The sequence below is a fragment of the Pelmatolapia mariae genome, linkage group LG15 (assembly GCF_036321145.2).
Source record: "Pelmatolapia mariae isolate MD_Pm_ZW linkage group LG15, Pm_UMD_F_2, whole genome shotgun sequence".
Taxonomy (NCBI): Eukaryota; Metazoa; Chordata; class Actinopteri; order Cichliformes; family Cichlidae; genus Pelmatolapia; species Pelmatolapia mariae.
In genome coordinates, this window is record NC_086240.1 from 33,985,330 (window position 1) to 34,006,710 (window position 21,381).

The 21,381-nt window shown below is 42.9% G+C and overlaps 2 protein-coding genes across 4 annotated transcripts; one reads left to right on the forward strand and one right to left on the reverse strand.

The window, feature by feature from the left end:
- The first annotated feature begins 843 nt into the window (after window positions 1–843).
- ddx49 (DEAD (Asp-Glu-Ala-Asp) box polypeptide 49) lies at window positions 844–7,505 on the forward strand. The gene is made up of 13 exons (XM_063494649.1): window positions 844–1,074; window positions 1,258–1,381; window positions 2,395–2,480; window positions 2,846–2,967; window positions 3,210–3,397; window positions 3,860–4,000; window positions 4,248–4,323; window positions 4,634–4,710; window positions 4,896–4,993; window positions 5,093–5,167; window positions 5,453–5,541; window positions 5,729–5,800; window positions 7,255–7,505. The coding sequence occupies exons 1-13, from the start codon at window positions 960–962 to the stop codon at window positions 7,423–7,425; spliced, it is 1,434 nt and encodes a 477-aa protein (XP_063350719.1). The 5' UTR covers window positions 844–959; the 3' UTR covers window positions 7,426–7,505.
- A 1,732-nt stretch (window positions 7,506–9,237) lies between these two features.
- On the reverse strand, window positions 9,238–21,268 carry LOC134642695 (regulator of nonsense transcripts 1). Of its 3 annotated transcripts, none has more exons than XM_063494647.1 (24): window positions 20,894–21,268; window positions 20,376–20,518; window positions 19,619–19,708; window positions 19,073–19,240; window positions 17,744–17,924; window positions 17,491–17,652; window positions 17,073–17,157; window positions 16,657–16,755; window positions 16,377–16,485; window positions 15,994–16,153; window positions 15,621–15,739; window positions 15,354–15,518; window positions 15,124–15,238; window positions 14,523–14,666; window positions 14,037–14,250; window positions 13,795–13,912; window positions 13,428–13,584; window positions 13,139–13,281; window positions 12,751–12,925; window positions 11,863–11,941; window positions 11,605–11,769; window positions 11,005–11,225; window positions 10,397–10,519; window positions 9,238–10,080 (listed from the first exon to the last, which is right to left on the reverse strand). In XM_063494647.1, the coding sequence occupies exons 1-23, from the start codon at window positions 21,062–21,064 to the stop codon at window positions 10,400–10,402; spliced, it is 3,303 nt and encodes a 1,100-aa protein (XP_063350717.1). In that variant the 5' UTR covers window positions 21,065–21,268; the 3' UTR covers window positions 9,238–10,080; window positions 10,397–10,399. The 3 variants fall into 3 exon arrangements, with proteins under 3 accessions (XP_063350717.1, XP_063350716.1, XP_063350718.1); XM_063494646.1 differs by having other exon boundaries at window positions 17,070–17,157; XM_063494648.1 differs by having other exon boundaries at window positions 17,031–17,157.
- Window positions 21,269–21,381: the final 113 nt, after the last annotated feature.

Here is a 21,381-nt window from a genome sequence, read left to right on the forward strand (position 1 = left end):
AAATGCTGAGGCTCTGGTAGGTTCAGAGGTCAATACAAATCTGTAGTGCTGAACACAAAGAACTCGAAAGCTGGCAAAGCGTCAAGCTCCACTGCGTGTGCATATTTCTTTGTGAATATGCAATGTTTAATTAAATTGAGGCTTTACTACCTCCGAGTCTTACAGAGGGGGCCCAAGGTCTCATATATAGTTTCATTACATCAGCGGTCCCCAACCTTTTTCGCGCCACGGACCGCCAATCATGCCCGACAATATTTTCACGGACCGGCCTCTAAGGTGTCGCGGATAAATACAACAAAATAAAACTAGTACCGGTACCGAAAAAAAGAAGATTTATTCATAACACACGTGAAAAGACCCAGGAAAACCGAGTTAACGATAAAAACGATAACAAAATAACGCTAAAACCCGATAAAAATCCTGAAAACCATACATTTCACACCTGAGCCTCAACTCTCGCGGCCCGGTACCAAATGACTCACGGACCGGTACCGGTCCGAGGCCCGGGGGTTGGGGACCGCTGCATTACATCATTATTTAGGCACATAAGAACGCTCTGCATGTTCCTGCTTTAATTTTAATGCCTTAAAAAGGCTGAATGATGCGCATGTCACAGAGAAACAGCTCACATATGAAGGGTCAGCTTTAGCATCGTTCCAAAATAGATGAGATTGGATTTCTGTGGAGACAGAAATAAATTAACCGATCTATCAACAGCTTCTTCTGGGTTTTTTTTGCTCCACTCTCTGCTTTCAGTGTCGTTCGCTACACCGACCAGGAGATGGCAGCAAGGCGCACTTTCCGGCAGTGAAGAAGGCGCATTCTTGTTACGTAATCAGCGAGCGTCCGCGGACCTGCCACACGAGGATGTATTCGTGTTTACTGAAATAAGAGTATTTTAGCGATTCTTTTATCATCAGGTGATCTCACCGAGCTTCAGAGGACGAGGTAAATCAGAAATGGGCGACTTTTCCTCCCTCGGTCTGTCAGACTGGTTGGTTAAACAGTGTAAACAGCTGGGAATCAACAAACCCACTCCAGTCCAGGAAAACTGCATGCCAGCTATCCTCCAAGGTAAGACAGGACGGGAATACTATCACATATATGCTTGTAATACCTGCCGGAGGATCTCTGAGTAACTGTTAAGGTGGTGTTGAGGCTGTCTGGAAGACTTTCTCTGTTATTTACACAGCGGAGGTGGACTTCCTCTGCAGCTCTACATTTGCTCCATCATTGTTGAGGTGTTTCTTTCCACAGGTCGGGATTGTATGGGCTGTGCCAAGACCGGCAGTGGGAAAACAGCAGCGTTCGTGTTGCCAGTGCTGCAGAAACTCTCAGAGGACCCGTACGGCATCTTCTGCCTGGTGCTCACTCCTACCAGGTCAGTGCAGGGGACAGATGTGGACATCCAGAGTCTCAGTAATGCCTCATCAGACAAGCTGTAATAATGTTTTTTACCAGGATAAAAGCCAAGGATATTTCCTCCATGTTTGTATTTTATTTTAGTTCGTTTTCAAGTTCACAAAGTCATATTAATTAGTTTACATTTTTCCAAAAATCTAGTTAAATTTAGGTAACTAACTTCTTTCATATCTAGTTTTATTATACATTATAATAACCTCGATGTACATTCAGGATTCATGGTGATGATTAAGAATCACTGGGTTGGTGCATAAATACTATTTTATGCTGTGTTATCTTAATTTTCACAGATTTAACTGAAGAAATGGGAACAAATTATGTGTTTTTATTACAGGCAGCTTGTAACAAAGTGCTTAAAGATACGGTTTAAAATTGCTTCGTTGATCAGTCTGTTATGTGTAGTGTTGGGGTCGTAGCTTTAAAAAAGCAGTACACATTGCTCTTTACTTATCTTAAAAGTAATGCAGTACTTTGCTTAATTGCACGCCAGAGAAAGTAATTTGGTATACTGCTTTTTTTCTCACGGGCAAGTTACTCTGTAGTAATTATAACTGCAATATGATTACTGAATTTATTAGAGTTACTAAGTTACTGAAAAATCTAATGTTATTACATTAGCACGTTACTTTGGAGCGTGTTACTCTAATACTGGTTCATCCTTTGAGTTAAGTGTCTCTTTTATCCTTGAATGAGTCATAGGTCAGTGTTGGCTTAACAAACCAAAAACATTCATCTGAAATGGTCAGGTACAAGGACTAGACTGAAAATGAGTGAAAAGCAGTCCAATGAGTAACTCTGAAAGACCTTCAGAAAGCCCAAAGAACTATTGTTTAAGACCACTTAAAAAAATACGAGAAAGTCTGGCTCCTTGGAAACAAAATATAAAGAAATGAGGGGTCGTTCAAGATTTTTACACAGTACCGTAAATCCTCTCATATTTTCAACTCATAATGATGTAAATATGTCACTCAGGGAGCTGGCCTATCAGATTGCAGAGCAGTTTCGAGTCCTGGGGAAACCTTTGGGTCTGAAAGAATGCATCATCGTCGGTGGAATGGGTAACTATTTTCTTATTTCTGGGTTGAGGTTTTTTGGGGGGTTTTTGCAAAAAAAAAAAAAAAAGAATAAACATCAGAGATTCTTTTTCCCCTGAATCTTCCATCAGTTTGTTTAGGCTAATGATTGAGCAGCTGACCTTTAATCAGAGTGTAAAAATGTGCCAAATTTACCTGTTTCTGTTGTGCTTTGAGTGAATTTAGTCCACCTGTGCAGAATTCACAGGTCACCATTAAAGGTGGGAGTCCTGCTCAAAACATTATGATGCTCAGCTGCAGGAACCAAACAATGTCACCATTTTCCATGAACTTGGTTTGCTTTTGTCTGATGTTCGTGCTCTGTGCTGACTCTGCTGTGTTTTGGGCAGACATGGTGACCCAGGCCCTGGAGCTGTCCAACCAACCGCATGTAGTCGTAGCAACGCCGGGCCGACTGGCCGATCACATCCGGAGCTCCAACACCTTCAGCATGAAGAGGATCCAGTTCTTGGTGAGTTCACCGAAACTCAGAAATAGATCAGATCCAGTGATAAGATTATTGTTGTTACATAAACTTCTGTTTATATCAAGTACTTTTGTCACATAAAAGTTGTAATCTTTCACCAGTGTGCACACTATTTAGTATTTTTCCACCTTGTGGAGCCACGGTTAGATGTTCAGTAACTGATGTAATTGTATTTAATATCTCCTGGTTTTAGTGACTGTTTGTGTGTCTCCTTCTGTCCGTGGCAGATTTTGGATGAGGCGGACCGGCTGCTGGAGCAGGGCTGTACCGACTTCACCAAAGACCTGGAGGTGATCCTGGAGATCCTGCCGGCGAAGCGTCAGACGCTGCTGTTCAGCGCCACACTGACCGACACCCTGCAGGAGCTGAAGAGCATCGCCATGAACAAACCGTTCTTCTGGGAGAGCAAATCAGAGTGAGTGACCTGCATCTGTCTGGGGATTTGCAGGTTATTCATGGTCCAGTGAGAAATCGAATAAAACTGTTTGCAGGGTTCAGATTGGGAAACGGCGTGTGCAGATTTTCACCGGATACGTTCACAGAAAACTAAAAGAAACGATGTAAAATGTGAAAGTGTGTACAGAATAAAACAGCAGCTCAGCAGCTGAGCTTTCTGTTCTCTGTTCAGCTTTACATGTTTTCTTCTGGTGAGGTTAAATCTGTTATCTGATCTCCGTGGGCAGAAAAATGTAATAGAGTCTGACTGAGCGTGAGCGCTGTGTCACAGAGGCTCCACAGTGTTCAGTTGTTTCATCACCTGATGTTTCTGAAGCCCTGAATCCCCGTCACCTTCAGCGATGCTGTCTGTTATATTTTTTGAAATATCAAATCTAATCAGTGGTCAGTCAGATTTATCTTTTGTTATTGATGTTGTCAGAACACGAACGGTAGAGGAGCTGGACCAGAGATACATCCTCACTCCAGAGAAGGTGAAGGACGCCTACCTGGTTCATCTGATCCAGACATTCACCGATGAGCATGATGATTGGTCCATCATCATTTTTACCAACACGTGCAAGTAAGAAGCCACAAGGGGTTCAGCATCCTGTGTGCACATTTACAGATTAAAGCAAGGCGGTGCTGTTTTATGAAGCACAGTCTGGACTGTGATTGTTAATTTCCTACATATATTTGATTTAGAAGAGGAAAAAAACGATCATATGAATGATGTAAAACTTCTGCGTGCAGGTCTTTGAGTGTTCTTGCCTTTTTGTTGCTGTGGTTATGCTCACGTCGCACTGAATACATTTTCTTGACCAATTCAGGAGCTGTCAGATCCTCACCATGATGCTGCGGGAGTTTAACTTTCCAACCATCTCTCTGCACTCCATGATGAAACAGGTGAGGCTTGTGTGAACAGCAGCAAGGGCACAAACTGACATCAGCAGGGCGCCTGCTGAGACATTTTAAGGGCAGCTTCTTTGCAATGACAGCTGAGTGAGGTGTTAATTAACTTTGCACCTACAAAGCATTTGACTTTGCTTTCTGTGTTGGAGATTTCACCATTCCTCAGAGGTCCTCTACAAATATCTGGGAATTATATTTGTGTCATTAAAGGGACAAAGAGGGAGCGTCTGTTGAAAAGGATCAGAGCATTTTACAGCAGGTAAATGAGCCCACAGAATAACAGACTGTGCTTTTTGTCCTTCAGAAACAACGATTTGCAAACCTCGCCAAGTTCAAAGCCAGCGTCTACAAAATCCTGATAGCGACTGATGTAGCTGCCAGGTGAGAATGCACACAGAGCATTGGAAAGAAATGAAAAGGCCACATTTTTATGACTCTAATCAACAAATCTGACACAAACATTATGTAGTGTGAGCCTGTTTAAGGTTTCTGTCACTCCTCAATGGAGTCACCACAAAGCATTTCAAAGCAGAAACATGCGTTTTCCTGTTACTTCCCACCCACAGGGGTTTGGATATCCCAACTGTCCAAGTCGTCATTAATCACAACACTCCCGGTCTTCCCAAGATCTACATCCACAGAGTCGGGCGAACAGCCAGAGCAGGTTTTTTTTTTTTTTTCTGGTTCTTTTTTTCTTCTGAAATCGTCTTCCTCGCATCTGACATAAACACCACTCATACACTGTGATGTTTTCCTCCTGCAGGGAGAAACGGAGTGTCCATCACGCTGGTTACGCAGTACGACATCCACCTGATTCACTCCATCGAAGAACAGATTCGTAAGTCGCATCTAGGGCTCAGTTTAAAGACCTGTGAATAAAGCTGGTAGGAAAGCTGGACCTCAGGATAGATTGTAGTCCATCGGTAACATTAATAAATAAAACATGTAAAACTTTTGACTTTTAGAGATTGTATTTATCTTAAACTTGGATGTTTGCACAATTTCTGATTGCAAAAGAGGTTAGATAATGATTTTTGCTTTTTGAGATCTGCAGCTCATCACCATCTTGTAAATATCACAAAGTGCGCGTGTGTTTAAACACTGGCCTCTCGTCTTCTTACAGAAACCAAGCTGAAGGAATATCCTGTAGAGGAGAAGGAAGTCCTGAAGATCCTCACCCAGGTCAACGTGACCCGGCGGGAGTGTGAGATAGTATGGATGTTTTAATCACTTATTCTCACCTCTTGCTTTTCACTGTGCTGAATCCAGTTAAAGTGGAACATCGCTCCTTGTTTCACACGATGACTGACAGTCTGAAAATTGTCCCGTTAGTCAGGGACGCCTGTTTTTAACCTGCCTCACCAGTTTAAGTGTTTTCACTGTAAACTCCATGTTGCAGAAACTCGAGTCAACAGACTTTGATGAGAAAAAAGAGATCAACAAGAGGAAACAGCTGATCCTGGAGGGGAAGGTGAGTACAGCCTCTTAGTTAACTATTTAAACATTATTCTGTTTTTGATTTGAAGTATCATTATTATATTTTTAGGTCGAGTTGAACGTCTGAACAACAGTGAGGCGTTATTTTCCAGATCTCGGGGTGACTGCTACTTAGGCAGAAGGGACAAAATAATTTCAATATTTTGATATAAATACAAATAGTAAAACTAGAGTAGAGTCTATGAAAGGTCTGTAAAAAATAAACAGCTTCTTATAAACTCTGAAATATTTATGAATCATGCTTGATGCCTTTTACTTCACATTTAAGGTTGATTGGAGATCATAAACATTCAGAACAGCAGCGTTACACATCGACTCACCAAAACTATGAATACCAGACAAATTAAATGTTATCCAGTATTTGACCGTCTCCTGATGACATCACCTACTCCTGAAGGGTGAACGGCAAAGCAAGATTAATGGCTTGGTGAACTCTTTTTACCGGGCTAAATCGCCATGGTAGCTTATGCTGAATACATCACCTGTGCACGATGTTTTAGCCAAGTTTTAGTTTAAAATGAGCTGGATTTTTTTTTAATTGTTATTTTTCATTTATTTACAGGATACTGTGTGATATAGATTATGAAGGAATGATATATGCAACTAAAATGAGAGCTAGCTATAAAGTTCCAGCAGTGCAAACTGTGTGTAAGTCTTTTATAGTGCTGTAATTGCAGCTGCTGGAGCAAAATTGACGATGGCATTTGTCAGCATACAATCAATAATATTTTCCTGCAAGGCTGTCGGAAAGTAACCTGTAACTAAATACATCCAGTTTAAAGTTTCAGAGCTCTGATGTTCACCTGACATAAAGAAATGAAGCGCAGGATTCAAGTAAATTAAATCAAGTTGAATGTTTTTATTTTACGAGTGTGCCTTGCAGCAGTGTTGCATTTAACTGTTACATTTTTATGTCCTTTATAGATTTTAATCGTTTTATCATCACTGTTGTGATGACAACGTAATGTAGCAGTAATGAGAGCCCACACAGAGCATGAAGCAGAGAACATTTAATAACCACTCTGTCTTCAGTATCTTGTCAAGCCAGCGACTACAACACAGCTGTGGTCGCTGAGGGTCAAAGGTTATGCAGGCAGTAGCTTTTTGTGGCCATGTCTACTTTTAGTATGGATCCTGTACAAGAGAAAATCCATCACAAGTGTCCGGCGCCCTTTTGCAGCAGAGAACTGATGGAATAACCTGTACGTGTACATAGCTAGCCTGTGTGAAACAAGCCTGAAGCAGCAGTGTGATGTTTTGGCTGCGCAGGTGTAATGAATATGGACACACATGATAGCAGCAGGCGCCTCTCTGTCCACCGTGTTTTAAATAAAGTGTAAAAGACCAAGAGTGCCTAAAATACCTGATACCTGCCCTACAGTGAGTTTAGCATTCTGGTATTTAAGAAGTCATTTCCTGCCATTTCAGGATCCAGAGCTGGAGGCCAAGAGGAAAGCTGAGCTGGAGAAGATCAGGAGCCAGAAGAAGAAGTTCAAACAGAAAATCCAGGAGAGCATTCAGAAACAGAAACAGCTAAAAAAGAAACTGATGAAGAGAAGACAGATGAAAAAGAAAGAGGTGGCGCAGGCAACTGTATGAAAACCGCCTCATGTATATATACTGCACACTGTATCTGTATAATACCTGTAATATTTGTACCTGCAAATAAACTTCAAGCCACAGAAACAACTGAAGTTGACAGTGTTTATTGATTCAGTTTAACAAGAGAATCAGCATCTTGTGATGAAACGGCACTGCAAATAAGACTGTTTCAAATATGTATTTACATCACATTGAGACTTCTATTTCATGAATTAAATCTCAGCCTAATGACGTGGTGAATGAACGGTCTGTGTGCAACAGAATCACATCTTCAATGATCGCTGCACATGTTGGAATTGACTGTAGCTCAGAAGATGGTAGAAAAAAAATTACGGCAACATTTTTTTAATAATTTTTTTTAAAGCTCTAACACATTAGGATTCACCGTAACAAGTTGATATGCTAAAAGAACTCGGTGCACAAATGTCAACTATTTCTAACTCAAACATAACAATGTAAAGCGCAACATGATTGTCACGTGTGTGCAGAAATAAGAAGCAGGTGAGAAACAACGGTGTAGTACATTCTTGCTGTGTTCAGAAAGTGTCATTCCTGGAAGAAGTTAAAAAACTACAATCCTTCGGACAGTTTGAAGAGAAGATACAAAAATCGAGAAAGGAAACTGCGTCCCGCTCATTCCTGTACTCAGCAAGTTGCTACGAAAAAAATAGATATATATCCCATATTTCAGTAAAACTACACAACGAAACGATGCACACGGCAGCAAAATGTCTGACGAAAGCAAAGTGGATCAACTCCGGAGGAACTGCTCAGCACAAATCAAACAGCCACAGAAGGGGAAAATAAAATCTAACAACCTCCATTTTTACCTCACAGAGAAGGAAGGTGGCTTTTGTATCCCCTGCCCCTCAATCAGCCCAGCTGCTAGACTCACTCGCTTCATTTTATTCAAACAATAAAAATATATAAATAAAACAAGTCCTTTTCTGTGGGTTTCTTAAGCCCTCTGGTGTCAGAAAAATTGTTGAAAATGCTGGTCTTGACTGGAACTACATTCATGCTTGTGCTGCGGCTGTTTATCCGAGGGTGAGCGGTTATAGGCACTGATTCTGGTCTCACTGGCTGTTTATTTCATCTCTCTGCCACCGCCCGATCAGTACTGGATGGCGTTTTCTGCTGTGAGTGACTGGGGGTTAATAACAGAACAATTTGAATCCACAGGAACCAAAAGTCTTTCGGGTCAAGTTCATTTCTGAATTTCAAACACTTCTTTTCAACCTGATTAGCTTTCGTTGTATTTGGGTGGTTGACGTGACCTTTAATATGGCTTCATTAAGGTGGAAAAAACAGTGGCATCTGGTATGAAAAAATCCACTCTTTTTCCTAAACCTCTGACTTTAACATGTTTCCTTCTCTGCCTCAGCCACCTTCCTTTTCTTCTACTTTCTTGCGGTTGATTGATCGCCACGACCGCCTGTTAGCCTCATCTAAATGTCCCCGTTTAGTTTCTTACCTCAAGCAGGGATTCACGTGATGAGTGTGGACAGTCCACAATCCCCTGAGGAAATCACTCAGAGCAAAAGCATTCAAGCATTTGCCAATGTAAGCGTACACAGGGTGTTTTAAAAAGACAGCAGGACGTCAAAGACGCCGTCGTTCGAAAGATTAAAATAAGAGGGGGGGAAAAAAAGCCTTGGCTGAAACATCAAATGACGCCGAGCTGAATATTCAATGCTGGTCACGTTTGATAGTTTCAATGACTTTTTTGCAATTTTGTGCTCTGTGGTAAGAAAGGTAAACTGTCCCATGATGATCGCGACATCGTCGGGATTCGCGTCTCATGTCTTGAAAAAAAAAAAAAAAAAAAAAAAAGTCTGAAATCCCCATGCCACTCCACCACTGATGGGTGGTCGAAACCACCCCACTGCAGACCTTGTGAACGAGCCAGTGGTTCTCAAGGCGAATGAAAGGCATTTCAATATCAGACTCAGACACAGAAACAGAGTTTGTCGTTCCTCTCTGAGAGGGTCCGTCGACTGCCGCTTTCTTTAGAGGCTGCTGAGGTTTGGAGGGTCCAGTAGAAGACAGTAGGTAGCACGCTTCTCCCATGTCAAACCTAATTTTAAAAACAGTCCAGGGCACTGCACAGGTTGAGAGTCAACCAGCTTTAAGCACGGGGAAGCAGAACTGCAACCAGGTCGTGAAACCAGGTTTCTTCAAATTCTGCTGAAAATTTACGATCTTCACCTGAAGACGAGCGTATAAACTTTTCTCAGACACTGTGGATGGGAAGGTGTTGGGAAGATTACTTTATTTGGAGCTCAACCTCATTTGGATTCCCATGAGAGACCGTTTGGACCTCTCGTGTTTCCCTCAGCAGCCCGACCACAAGCCGCCATCTTTTCCACCTCCCCCCTTCACTCTGCACGGGCATTAGTTCCTGCCTCTCACTTGTTCACTCGGCCTCTTATGCCATCGCCCTGCCTGTCTGTTCGTGCTCTCTTCTTCTTCTACCCTCTTTGTTTCTCTCGCTGGTCATTGGTTTGGTTTCGCTATCCCGTCGCTTTCACTTGGTGGTGCTTCGGTTGTAGCAGAGGAAAACAGGTATCCATTTTATGTTTTTATTATTTCCCAGATTAAAAAGCTGATGAACTAAGCTCAGCTCAAGCCTAGCTCCCTTCTTTGGGTAACCTGCAAGACAACACGGATGAGAAAAGTTCACTTTCTATAGAAGCTGGTTAGAGCTTTTGCATAACATGTTTTATATATGCCAGATGTGATTTTAGCTCATCCACAAGTCAATTATTATTATATAACATTTCCAGTGGATGATCTTAAGGTTTCAGGCACTTTCACCAAGTTTTATGTGAAACTGGACTTAAAATATATTGTAAGTTAGCCAATATCGGTGAGACACCTGAAGCTTGTGGCACTCAGTCATGAGATCAGCTTTACTCTGAATACTTTGACACTACACTGCAGCTAAAGACATACTTCATGTACTTACACTTCAGTACTGCGACAGTCCAGTCACGCCGCCATGCTGGTACGCACGTTCACCCTGGTAGGTCGAGTCCTGGGACAAAGCCACGTCGATTTGGGACTTGAACTCGTCACCCAGGTAGCTGTCCTGGAGGACATAACGGTACACAAATCAGTTGTTTTTCCATCCAAAATTGTTCAGGTTTGTCCACCGACGCCTTCAGAGTTTAACCGATCAGTGTTGAGAGTCATCCAGACGTTTTCAAGGGACACTCAGACGTACCTGCCCCTGAGCAGGCACTTTTATCTCCCCTGAAAACAGCCCTGAATGAACTGCTGCAGAAGTTTTGCACAGTGGGAACACACAACAGGCCAATCAAAAAGTGCCTGGTAGTTCCTGAGGTGGAAAACACTGGAAAGTGTTTAGACAGGAAATTTTTCTAATCCAATTTTAGTAATGCTTTTATTTATTTATTTAAATAATTGAATGAATCTGGATTAGAATACAGTTTCTCTGGTCTAGATAGGAGACTGGTATTATAAGGATTTTAAAAGATATGTAGCAACTCAGCAACACTGACAACAGTTACTCTCCGCTGCATCTCCTTTCTTTAAGCAACAGTGACACGTTACCTGGGAGAGCTCCGGCTGGGAGAGGCCAGGCTGGCTCATCTGTGAGGGCTGGCTCATGGAGATGTAGCCTTGTGTCAGTGGCCCCTGGGAGAAGGATTGGGAGGCTCCATCCTGGCTGGCCTGACTGTTGGGTCCATTACCCTGACTGGCACCCTGGTGTGCTGAACCACGGACCCTCTGCCGCCCACCACGCCCAGGCTTACCTTTCATTGCTCCACGCCCTTTAAGAAGGTGGGGGAAGGAAAAAAATAAAATAAAATAAATCACAAACCTGTCAAGTCATTATGCTGGGTAGCGATAAGGCATGAGAAGTGACAGTTATCAAATATCATTGATGGACTTTGCATTATGCCCTCAGTGAGCAGCAAGTTTTTGGAATCACTGAACATTAAAAAAAAAAAAAAAACAACAACACACACATCCAGAATAAATTGTCTGCGTGCCGTTCTTAAGGTAGTCTGAGGTGGGACTAGTCCGAGCAATGCTGGAGGAGGAGGTCTATCAACTTTCCCTCCCCTCTTTTTTCTTCTTCTTAGGTTCAGATTTGCAGTTTCAATGAAAAACAAACTTTCCTCACTTCTCCTTTTGCTGTTATCGTACCTGCAGCAGGGCCATTGGTCTGACCTAGATAGCTAGGTGGAGCCATTGGTGGCATCACCAAGTTGAAGGGTATAGGAATATTCATAGCAGCCATGGGACCTGGGCCTGCACCAATCATCCCAATCTGGTCATGTGTTTGGAAGTACATATTAGATGGACGTCCACCTGAAAGAGATCATAAGTATCAATAAGACATGGCATGCAAAGTTTTAATAATTTAAAAAATAAATAAATAAAATAAAAAAGCTGACATATTACCATTGCTGCGGTCGTATGCAGAACCAGGGATGAGAGCCTCACGGGCATCGTACATTGCAGTGCTCATAAAACGTCCTCCCTGGAAAACACCGGTGACGTTTAGAACAGATTAACAGATTTGACAAAAATCTCCTTATACACAAGAGCTCATCACCATTTAGCACTCACTGATTTGCACTAAACAGCTTAAAAACAAAACAAACAAACAAACAAAAAAAAAAAAAAAAAAAAAAGAACACTGATGCCTTCAGTTTACTTCCTGTGACAGCTGACTGGATGCATGCAGCCTTTACACTCATGGCAGTTTTGGGAGACTGCAAATCTCACAAAGGCCTCCCCCTCGTGTGAATGTTGACACCTTTAATCAGACTCTCCTCAACTTGCTAAGCACAACACTCCTCATCAAAAGAGAAACAAGGCACATTTAAAAAAAAATAGACAGCAAAGACACAAAAACATCTTGTGACCAAAAGGTTGAGCCCCCTTTTCCATTAGTACCTACTCTGATTGATTCGCCACCTGATACCAGGTACTAAAATGTGAGGATGTCAAACTGCATGCCACCGACTAGCGGGTCAATGGCGTCACTCAATGAGTCACGAGCATCTTGTTCACAAAAACGCATCTTTGTTGGATACTAATTTACGTCACAGGACGCTTGGCCGCGTTACTGTGACGACGACCATGCACATTAGGTTGTAATGGAATGCCAGTCGAACAGAGTCAAGTCAATCCAAGCAGGTAGTAATGGAAAGGTATCACGATCCTAAACTACTTTTTAAGTCAACTTCCACTGTTACTCAGGTGCCAATTCCCAGTATTAGTTTGGATTCATACATCATTTAAAAAAAAAAAAAATGTATGACGCGTTCACTCAGTCCTACTCACAGGGTTGATGGTGTTGACCAGTTTGCGGGGCTTGCTGAACTGCATGAGGCTCTCCCTCAGGTTGTTTAGGGGCCCCTCCACGAGGACCTTTTGCTCCTTGTAGTTGTTCAGCAGGTTGTTCCACAGTGGCTGCTTGGAGAGCGCCTTGGGGTTGCCCACAATGATCACACCATACCTTCAGACATAAGATGAGGGGTAGGTTGCAGCTTACACAAATCACGCAGTGTGAAATGTTGTGTGCGCAGAACAGAGTCAATCTAGTGTGTGTTCATATAGCCTGATCGTTAAAATTAAGCTAAATTTGACACAGGAGTCATTCAAATCAGAAACGCCCGATAGATTGAGCCGTGCTTCATCTGTCCACTGTGATTATTTTAATAGTTCTTACTTGGCCCTGGTCAGCGCCACATTGAGACGGCGAGGGTCGTTCAAGAAGCCAATTCCCTGGTGCTCGTTGGCTCGAACACAAGACAGGATGATGAAGTCCTTCTCTCTGCCCTGAAAGGCGTCCACGCTGGCAATTTCCACTTGCTATAATGAATCACGACAAAAGGTGAAATTGCATTGTAAAAACAGAGGACCAAAACTGATTGATCGTGTGCTAAACTTTAAACAATAACTTCATGTCGGTGTACTCTCAACTCTGGCTCTCCAGTTGTTCACTTTCTTTATGATACCTGATAGAGTTTGGTGTGCAGGGAGCCGCTGAACTGCATGTACTGGACCAGGTAGGAGCGCTGACCCTCGTACGGGGTGATGATGCCGATCTGATCGGGTTTGGCTCCCGCCTTCAGCAGCCTGGTGGTGATTTTCTCCACGTTGGCAGCTTCAGTCCTGAAAAAACAGTCAATCGTATCAATATTGGGACAATCATTTAAAGTTAACTATGGCAAACTGATGCCAAAAAAAAACAACAAACAAACAAAAAAATGCAATCACGTCCACAGTTGTTTTAAACCAGGGGCCAAAACAAATTACGTCCGCAAATTTAAGTAGGATTGAAGTGAAATGCCACCAAGTAACAAACAAAATGTGAGAACTTACCTGTTAAGGTACGAGGTTCCAGAGCTGGCAATTTCCTCCTGACCTTGAGTAACGTAAAAGAACATGGGCTTGTCTGGTTGTGGCCACTGGAAATCAAAGCCTTTCTTGATGCGGTCAGCTGAGGAGAACAGGACGGTCTAATTATTGTTAAGTTATAAGTTGGTTGATCTTCTACTAATCAGTGCGGAAATCAATTTGCTCCTTCATCAAACCAGATAATGAACTGCCGAATCGTAACAAACCTGCAGTGACACCATTCTGCAGGGATCCCTCGTAGAAAATGTTAGAGGGGAAGGCACTGAGAGCCGGGTGCATACGGTACTGGACCTGCAGGCGGATCGGCCGGATCCCCAGGACCACCAGGCGCTCAAACAGGGACTGCGACAGACCTGCTTTAGCCGCCTTCTTACACATCACCACAGGACCCAACTGGCAGTGGTCACCCACCAGAATAAGCTGGGTGGAGGAAGAAGAGCCACATAAGCGTGACGCTTGGGTTAGTTTAACAACACAACACAAAACGTTAATGTTCCTTAATGTTCAGACTGTTGAAAGTTTTAATACTTGACAGTAGCTGCTACTACAGTTTAAATGACAGTTTAAAGCTTTAAATTTTTAGTTGACATGTGCCAAAGTATTTCTTCATTTACTATTAATGCAAAAAAAATGACAGAAACCAAAGCAAACAGCAGCAGCTGGGAACAGACGCAGCTGTTTGGGTTTTGTACCTGCTTTGCTCCCAACACCACGGGCACCATACACTCGGGCTCAGTGGCTTGGGTGCTCTCATCGATCAGGATCGAACGGAACTGCATCTTGGCCAGACGAGGGTCTCCAGCTCCGACACAAGTGCAGCAGATTACGTCAGCGTTCTGGACAACAAAGATGAAGTTATGATCATTATCTGCATCCCAAGTTGAAGAAGGTATTGAATCATCTTAATGGACTGGTACAGACAGCCAGTTGAAATGTGATATTTTCTTCTCCTGTACTGTCATGTACTGACTGGCCGAGGCCAGTGGAGTTGCAGGATTTAGCTACACAGTAGTGTGTGAATGTGAAAAACAATTGTCAAAGGCAGCAACTGTCTATAATAGGGAGAGGCAACTAAGGATGTGGACAACTAATGTGGTGGATGTTTAAATGCTGCTGCCCTCAGTGATCAGCACCACAACTTGTAGTTAAAAAAAATGTATAAATTAGGCCACTGCTTCTACAGAATAATTCTCAGAGGCAAACAACGTTTGACTGAAATCATTTGTTGCACTAAGAATGCCTGAAATCGCCGACTTCCAGCTGCATTTAAAGTGAAAACCAACACCTCCTCACCATGAGCAGCTCCCTCTCAGCAGTGCGCTTCAGAGCCCTGTAGCGTTTCTCATCAGCAGACGACAGCTCGCCAGTCTCATCTTTTAGCTGCTGTAGTTTTTGAAGCTCCGGCATACTGTGGAGACAAAGACACATCAGATTATTTACACCAGTACATTACAACACCAAATCTGTGATATAACATGGTCACACCTGGAAAATGAAGGACTATTTCCCCTCATGCTACTGACCTGTCCATGTTGCTGATCTGGTTGTGTAAAGCAAGGAAAGACACAGGGGACTCGATGGCCTCCCTGCTCTTGGCACACAGCCTGACAACCTTCAGTCCAGTCTTATCGATCTTCTCAGTCAGCTGGTCCACAGCAATGTTACTGGGAGCACACACCAAAACTGGTCTACAGGACACATGCACCACAGAGAGAAAGGGAACAAGAATTACATGACTGGAATAATAACACGCTCCAAGTATAAAAGGGTTAACTCAATTTTTGCCTCACCCGTTGCCCTGTCGGGACAAGTGGTACACAATCGTGGCAGAGGTGACTGTCTTCCCAGTGCCAGGAGGCCCCTGGATCAGACTAAGAGGTCTCTGAAGCACCGTCTTCACAGCATACACCTGAACATGCAAGAAACAAAATCAATCAATTGGATACTTAAACCAAATGCAGTTTGCCAAAAACACAAAACACTTTTTGGCGATCATAACAGAAATCTTTTCTTCTTTGAGTTTTCCAAATTAATTTACAAAGACAAACGTCTTTGTTGCACTAAGGTACAGTAAATGAATCAACTAAAGTTACACTATGTCCTACACTGAGATTATGGCCATCTAAAAGTTTTGTCGTATGAGTTACAATGTCCAAGTCTGACCTGTGAGTGATTGAGGTCAGGAAGGCCTGGGGCAGTGAAGCGCTTTGGCAGCTGGCACTTAATGGTGACATCCTCGACCTCATGCCCCAGGAGTTTGTGGTAAATGTAGCCAGACACTGAGGTCTCATCCACTGCAAACGTCTTTAGGGCGCTTTGCATCCTGCAGCAGGACATAAACAACTCTAAGTCAGCCGCTACTGCCAAAAATAGTTTACCAAATGCATTTAAATTAAGCTGAAATCTTTACAACTGGTAGTCAAATCAAAAAACAGAAAAGACAAGACACAATGAATACTGAAAACATAAGGTGGAAATGAAAGGAAAGGAAGAAAAGATCTTTTGGTACGGCATGTTGTTAAATGCCCTGGCATAAAACAGCTTACCTATCAAAGGAAGTCGACTTCCACACAAAGTCCACCTGGAAGTTGTGGGGGATTTCAACAGGTGCTCCAACACTGCTCCGCAACTCAATGGCAATTTCATCTCCATAGTCTTTAAACACAGGCTATTAAGGAAATCCAGCATTATCCTTAAAATATTTCTAGTGGGTGAGTGTGGGCTTTGCTGTCTGTACTTCTCAGTTAGGACAGTCACTGCTGCTGTAAAGGGCCACACTGGAATGCAACATTAAGAAACAGATCATATCAGCTGTGCAAAGGATACTGTCTGGGACCTTGATGACATGACCGATGCCCTTCCACAGCGGGGCCAGGTCTCCCTTGTACCGCAGACAAATCTCATCACCTTGCATCAGCCGCATATCTGGGGTCAAGTGAAAGGACACAAGTTAGAAACCTGCACTTACCAAAAATTACATACAAAAGTATTTAAGGACAGGACTAAGTTCATGAAAACACATGATACAATACCGTGCACTCATCTAACCCCACAACCAAAACAGAGGCAAGAGGAGAAAAAACAAAACGATAACAACAACAACAAAAACCATGCACGCATACCACCAAAAGATGCAGGGATGGGGGAGGTTGCGTGCAAGGATTGAGGGGAAGGGGGTAGGATGGGAGCTACATCTGTACCACAGAACCACTGGGAGGAAGGAAAGTTTAGAGAATTACCACCTGAATCCGTCTTAGGAAGAGTGAAATAGGCAATCCGCTTTTTGTTCAGCCCCAGATCCCACCTAACTGTTATATTATCTTGAGTCTGAAAAAGGAGGGAGAAAAATGATCAAAACATCAGGTATAATAATCCAGATGTCACAGCTATGACAATATTGCAGAAAATAAAGTAAAAACACTTGATCAGAAAAGTGCCTCTCGCCACAAAAACACATTTCAGATCGCATCTGTAGTCTGGAAAATCTATCATCACATCCTGCTTCAGCATGAAAATAAAATAATCCTCACCATACCATTAAAATCATTAAATGATTAAAGGCTTTTTAAAGATTAAAAACTTTATCCATGTACATTTCTGGAAGTAAAACACCAGTAACCACATTCCAGGCACTCCTGTGTGGAAACCATGTTCAGGTACCTGTGACTCCTTAAGCTTCTTGTCGTAGTCAGCTTCCAATTTGACCAAAGGGCCAAATATATTTTGGTATTGATAAGCATCCTCGTAACGCAGCAGTACATGCTGGGGCTCCTCATCTACTCCAGGTTTCTCCAGGTCTTCCAAGGTGGCAGTGGGATTGTCCTGTAGGAAAACCACAAAAAACAATAAAAACAAACAAAGTCAACACTCTTACAAGCCCCGAAAGAGCAAAAGGCATACAAGTGGATCGTACCTTCCAGAGTTCCTCCAACTTGTTGATCTGCTGGGCCGTGATCTGACGGGCTCTAAGCTGCTCCTGTTCTGATGGGATCTTCACCAGCCAGGACAGAAAGCATCGGTCCTGGATCAGCGGCTGCCACTGTGAGCTGTCCCAGTTGATGTCCTTCAGGCTGCTTTGGCTGGCACAGGGCTGCCTGAATGGAGGCACAAGATTCAGGCCAAGTATTGGAGGTTTCAAACTAATCAAACTACTGTTAAATCACAGTACTTCTTACTGCAAGTCCATGAGGCCATACAGAGGGTTATGTTTACTGTCAGAGCCGCAAGCTCTATTTCAAGCTTAATGCACATTAGTAGAGCGGTCCAGAGACAACAGCTGCAGACTCTATAGCTGACTGCCTGTTCACTACTTTGATTGATAGTGCATATTATGTGCTATAGTCAGAACACTGGCTCTCTCTTCGCTGAACACATTGGTGTTTGTGTGACAGAGAAAAATCCACGCCGGGGACTTTATTTCCCACTTCCAGCACAAACAGAAAGTAACAGTCCAGAAGTGTTGTAGCTCTATTCATCTGTCATAGTACATAATGTATGTACGCACACAGCTCTGAGACGTGTCTGTGCTGAACTCTGTTGATCAGAGGGCAGAAGCAGAGAGTTTCTCACACTTCCACCATGAAGAGAAAGTATCACGAGAGCAGCAAGTTCCATTAACCTCCTTCACAAACAGCAATGAACGATTAATCCTAGTCTGCTAAGTCAGTCTAAGCAGACCACTGAAGGTAAAAAATATAAAACCATAACATTTATGCAAAACCTGCCCAGTTCTTTTTATTAACTTGAAAAAAACCAAAACCAAAAAAAACCTAAGACATCTTCTTGACTGTTCTGAGCCTCTTTTGAGCTGCTTTAATATGTCTGAAAACAAATATGAGCCTATGGGGGGGTGGGCCTGCAATACACAGGTCAATTAAAAATATTAAAATATTTCTAAATACGTGTTTCATATAAATTTTTGACAAGATTATTTACCCTAAATTATTCCATTTTGCAAAAGATGAGCTCTCTTTAGCAAAAATACATTAAAAATAAAAAGGTTCATCAATTTTGTTCATGAACCTTCATCTGTTGGCCATTTTTTCTGTCTATCTCATTATTCAGGCATTTCAAGGCCTCTTTACCAGTGTCCTAAAGTCTAAAGTAAGGGGGAGAAACCTAAATAACTGAGAAGAAAACAACTTTATCATAAACTTCCAGAGTGAAATGTAAATATTCACATTAAGCTTCACAGAGGTAAAATATTGTCCTGTTTCAATCAGGACAGTCCCCAGCAACATACCTGCAGAGTAGCACCACCACAGAATCAGCCTTTGCTGGGATGAAGCCCAGGAGAAAGACGTTGCGACAGCCGCAGTTGTAACACTCCAGCACGGTTTCGCCCAGCGGCCCATCTTTATGCAGAGTCACTTCTTTGCATTTGGCTCTCACCAAATGGTTCACAATATGGCTGCGAGGCAGACAATAGAAGTCAAACCAAACAGAAAATTAAAAAATTGACACTGAGCCCGAGAGCAAAAGTGGGAAACGGCCCACTTCACAGCTATGAACAAAGGCTGTGAATAGGATACGTTTCCTATTACACTGCTTGGTAGCATCTACAGTAAATAAACCTGAACACGCCCTCCGTTCAACCAATGCAAATACAAGAGTTGCCATCTACTTCTCACAGATCTCTCATTACACACATGCCACATGAACTGTCTGTCAAAATATGGCTGGTATTGGCAGAAGTGTGTGAAAATTTCATTGTTATCGTTTCAGGTTATTAGTAGTTTCACTTTCCGATTCCTACATGCAATTAAATAAAGACAAGCCGACGACGCACCTGCCGGATGTATTGCCACGCCCATTACAGAACCACTTCTTGCTGGTATTGCAGTACACCACACACGCTGGATCGTGGATACCACAGTAGCTGTAAGGAACAAACACAGCAGTGTTCAGAGCAAACACAACAAGAGCAAAAGACCAACTGTACACACACCCAAAGTTACACACATGATATCGGGTGTCAAAGGAGTCAGCATATTATACGGACCCTGTCAAATGCTACATGCTCACATGCCTCAACCACAAATATGAAATGTCATGGGAATATGTTGCCGCCATACATGCAGGACTCCTGAAGCTAATTCATATTCAATAGGTGTCAAAAACATGTACAGTATTTCATAAGTTTCAATCAGAATGCACACAAACACTCCCAGAAAGCCAATTTAAGAGAGTTAAATACATTTAAATTGCATATTTAACTGCCAATTCTTATTAAAAGAATAAATTTCACTGTCAATTTAATGTTTAGTATTCTTACAGGATTATGAAAGTAAACAGGAATGAGATTCAAGCAGTAATGTGAAAAGTACTAAAGCTGGTTGACATTTCATCAGGGCCACGTGAATCATATCGTAGCACTAAAATTATAAACCTCTGATAGTGCACTGCAATTCAACCATTGTGAATAGCTAAAAACTGTACAGCATACTAGTGATGTAGATGACGATCACTAACTAATGTACTGCAATCAGTTCATCGGTAACGCAGTCTGCTGACATCCTGCCACGGTGCGGTTTTTTCCAGCGTACCTGCACGCGTGCAAGGGCAGGTCTTTGGTGTAGTACGTGTCCTCTTCATCCTCCTCAAAGTTCAGCTCGGCCAACAGTTGGCTGGCTTTGGCCACGGAATCATCCACTCCACCGTTGTGAAGACCCTCATCGGGACCATTTACCTGCAGCACAACACCTGCTTTACTGAACAAACTCACCGCTAACGATTAGCAGCCAGGCACACAGCGCTGAGAGAGCCACTAAATTATAAGTTGACAGGTTGTCAGCGCTCATGAATTTTCTCTTTGATTTTTACAGTTACGCCCACGAGTTTAGTTTACTTAACATAGTTCAAAATAAAGGTAAAAATACAATTACTGTTACTTCAGAAGTTTAGTTAAGGGGCTTGCTAACGCTGCAACCCAGCTAACACTGAGCTAAGTAATGCTATCCAATTTAGCGGGCTAACAGGTAGCGCTGGGTCAGCTAGCTAACTACAGCTAGCGTCAGTAAAGCGCGCTTTCTCGTGCCTTCCTGTGAAATTGAAAACCTCAGACCTGGCTGTCCAGCTGGCTCTGTGTCTGCCCTTGAGTTTGCGTCTGACTGGGAAGGGTGAAGTCGGTGAAGTCATACTCCGAGCCCTGGGTGTCCGCTCCGAGCAACTCCGCTTCCTCGGTGTCCAGGAAGGTGAGGGTCTGGGAGCTCGGCCCGTACGCCTCCACGCTCATCTCGACTCTCTCAACTTTCGCTTTACTGACGGGTTTCCGGGATTAGTATAAAGACAGTTAAAATCCAAAGCGTTTTCGTTGATCGACAACTGGTTTAGAGCCCGACGTTAAGAGTCTCAGTTTGAACCTAAATAAAAATGGAACCGATCGGAACCTCGAAAGCTGCAGCAGGTCCAACAGCCGCGGTGACGGACTTCCCCAACGTGTGACGTTCACCGGAGGCTGGAGCTCAGCTCACAGACAGTCGCTACAGGGAAGAGCTCTCACTCTGATCCTATATCCGGGTCTCAGAGCAACGTCACGAAACGCTGTGAGGA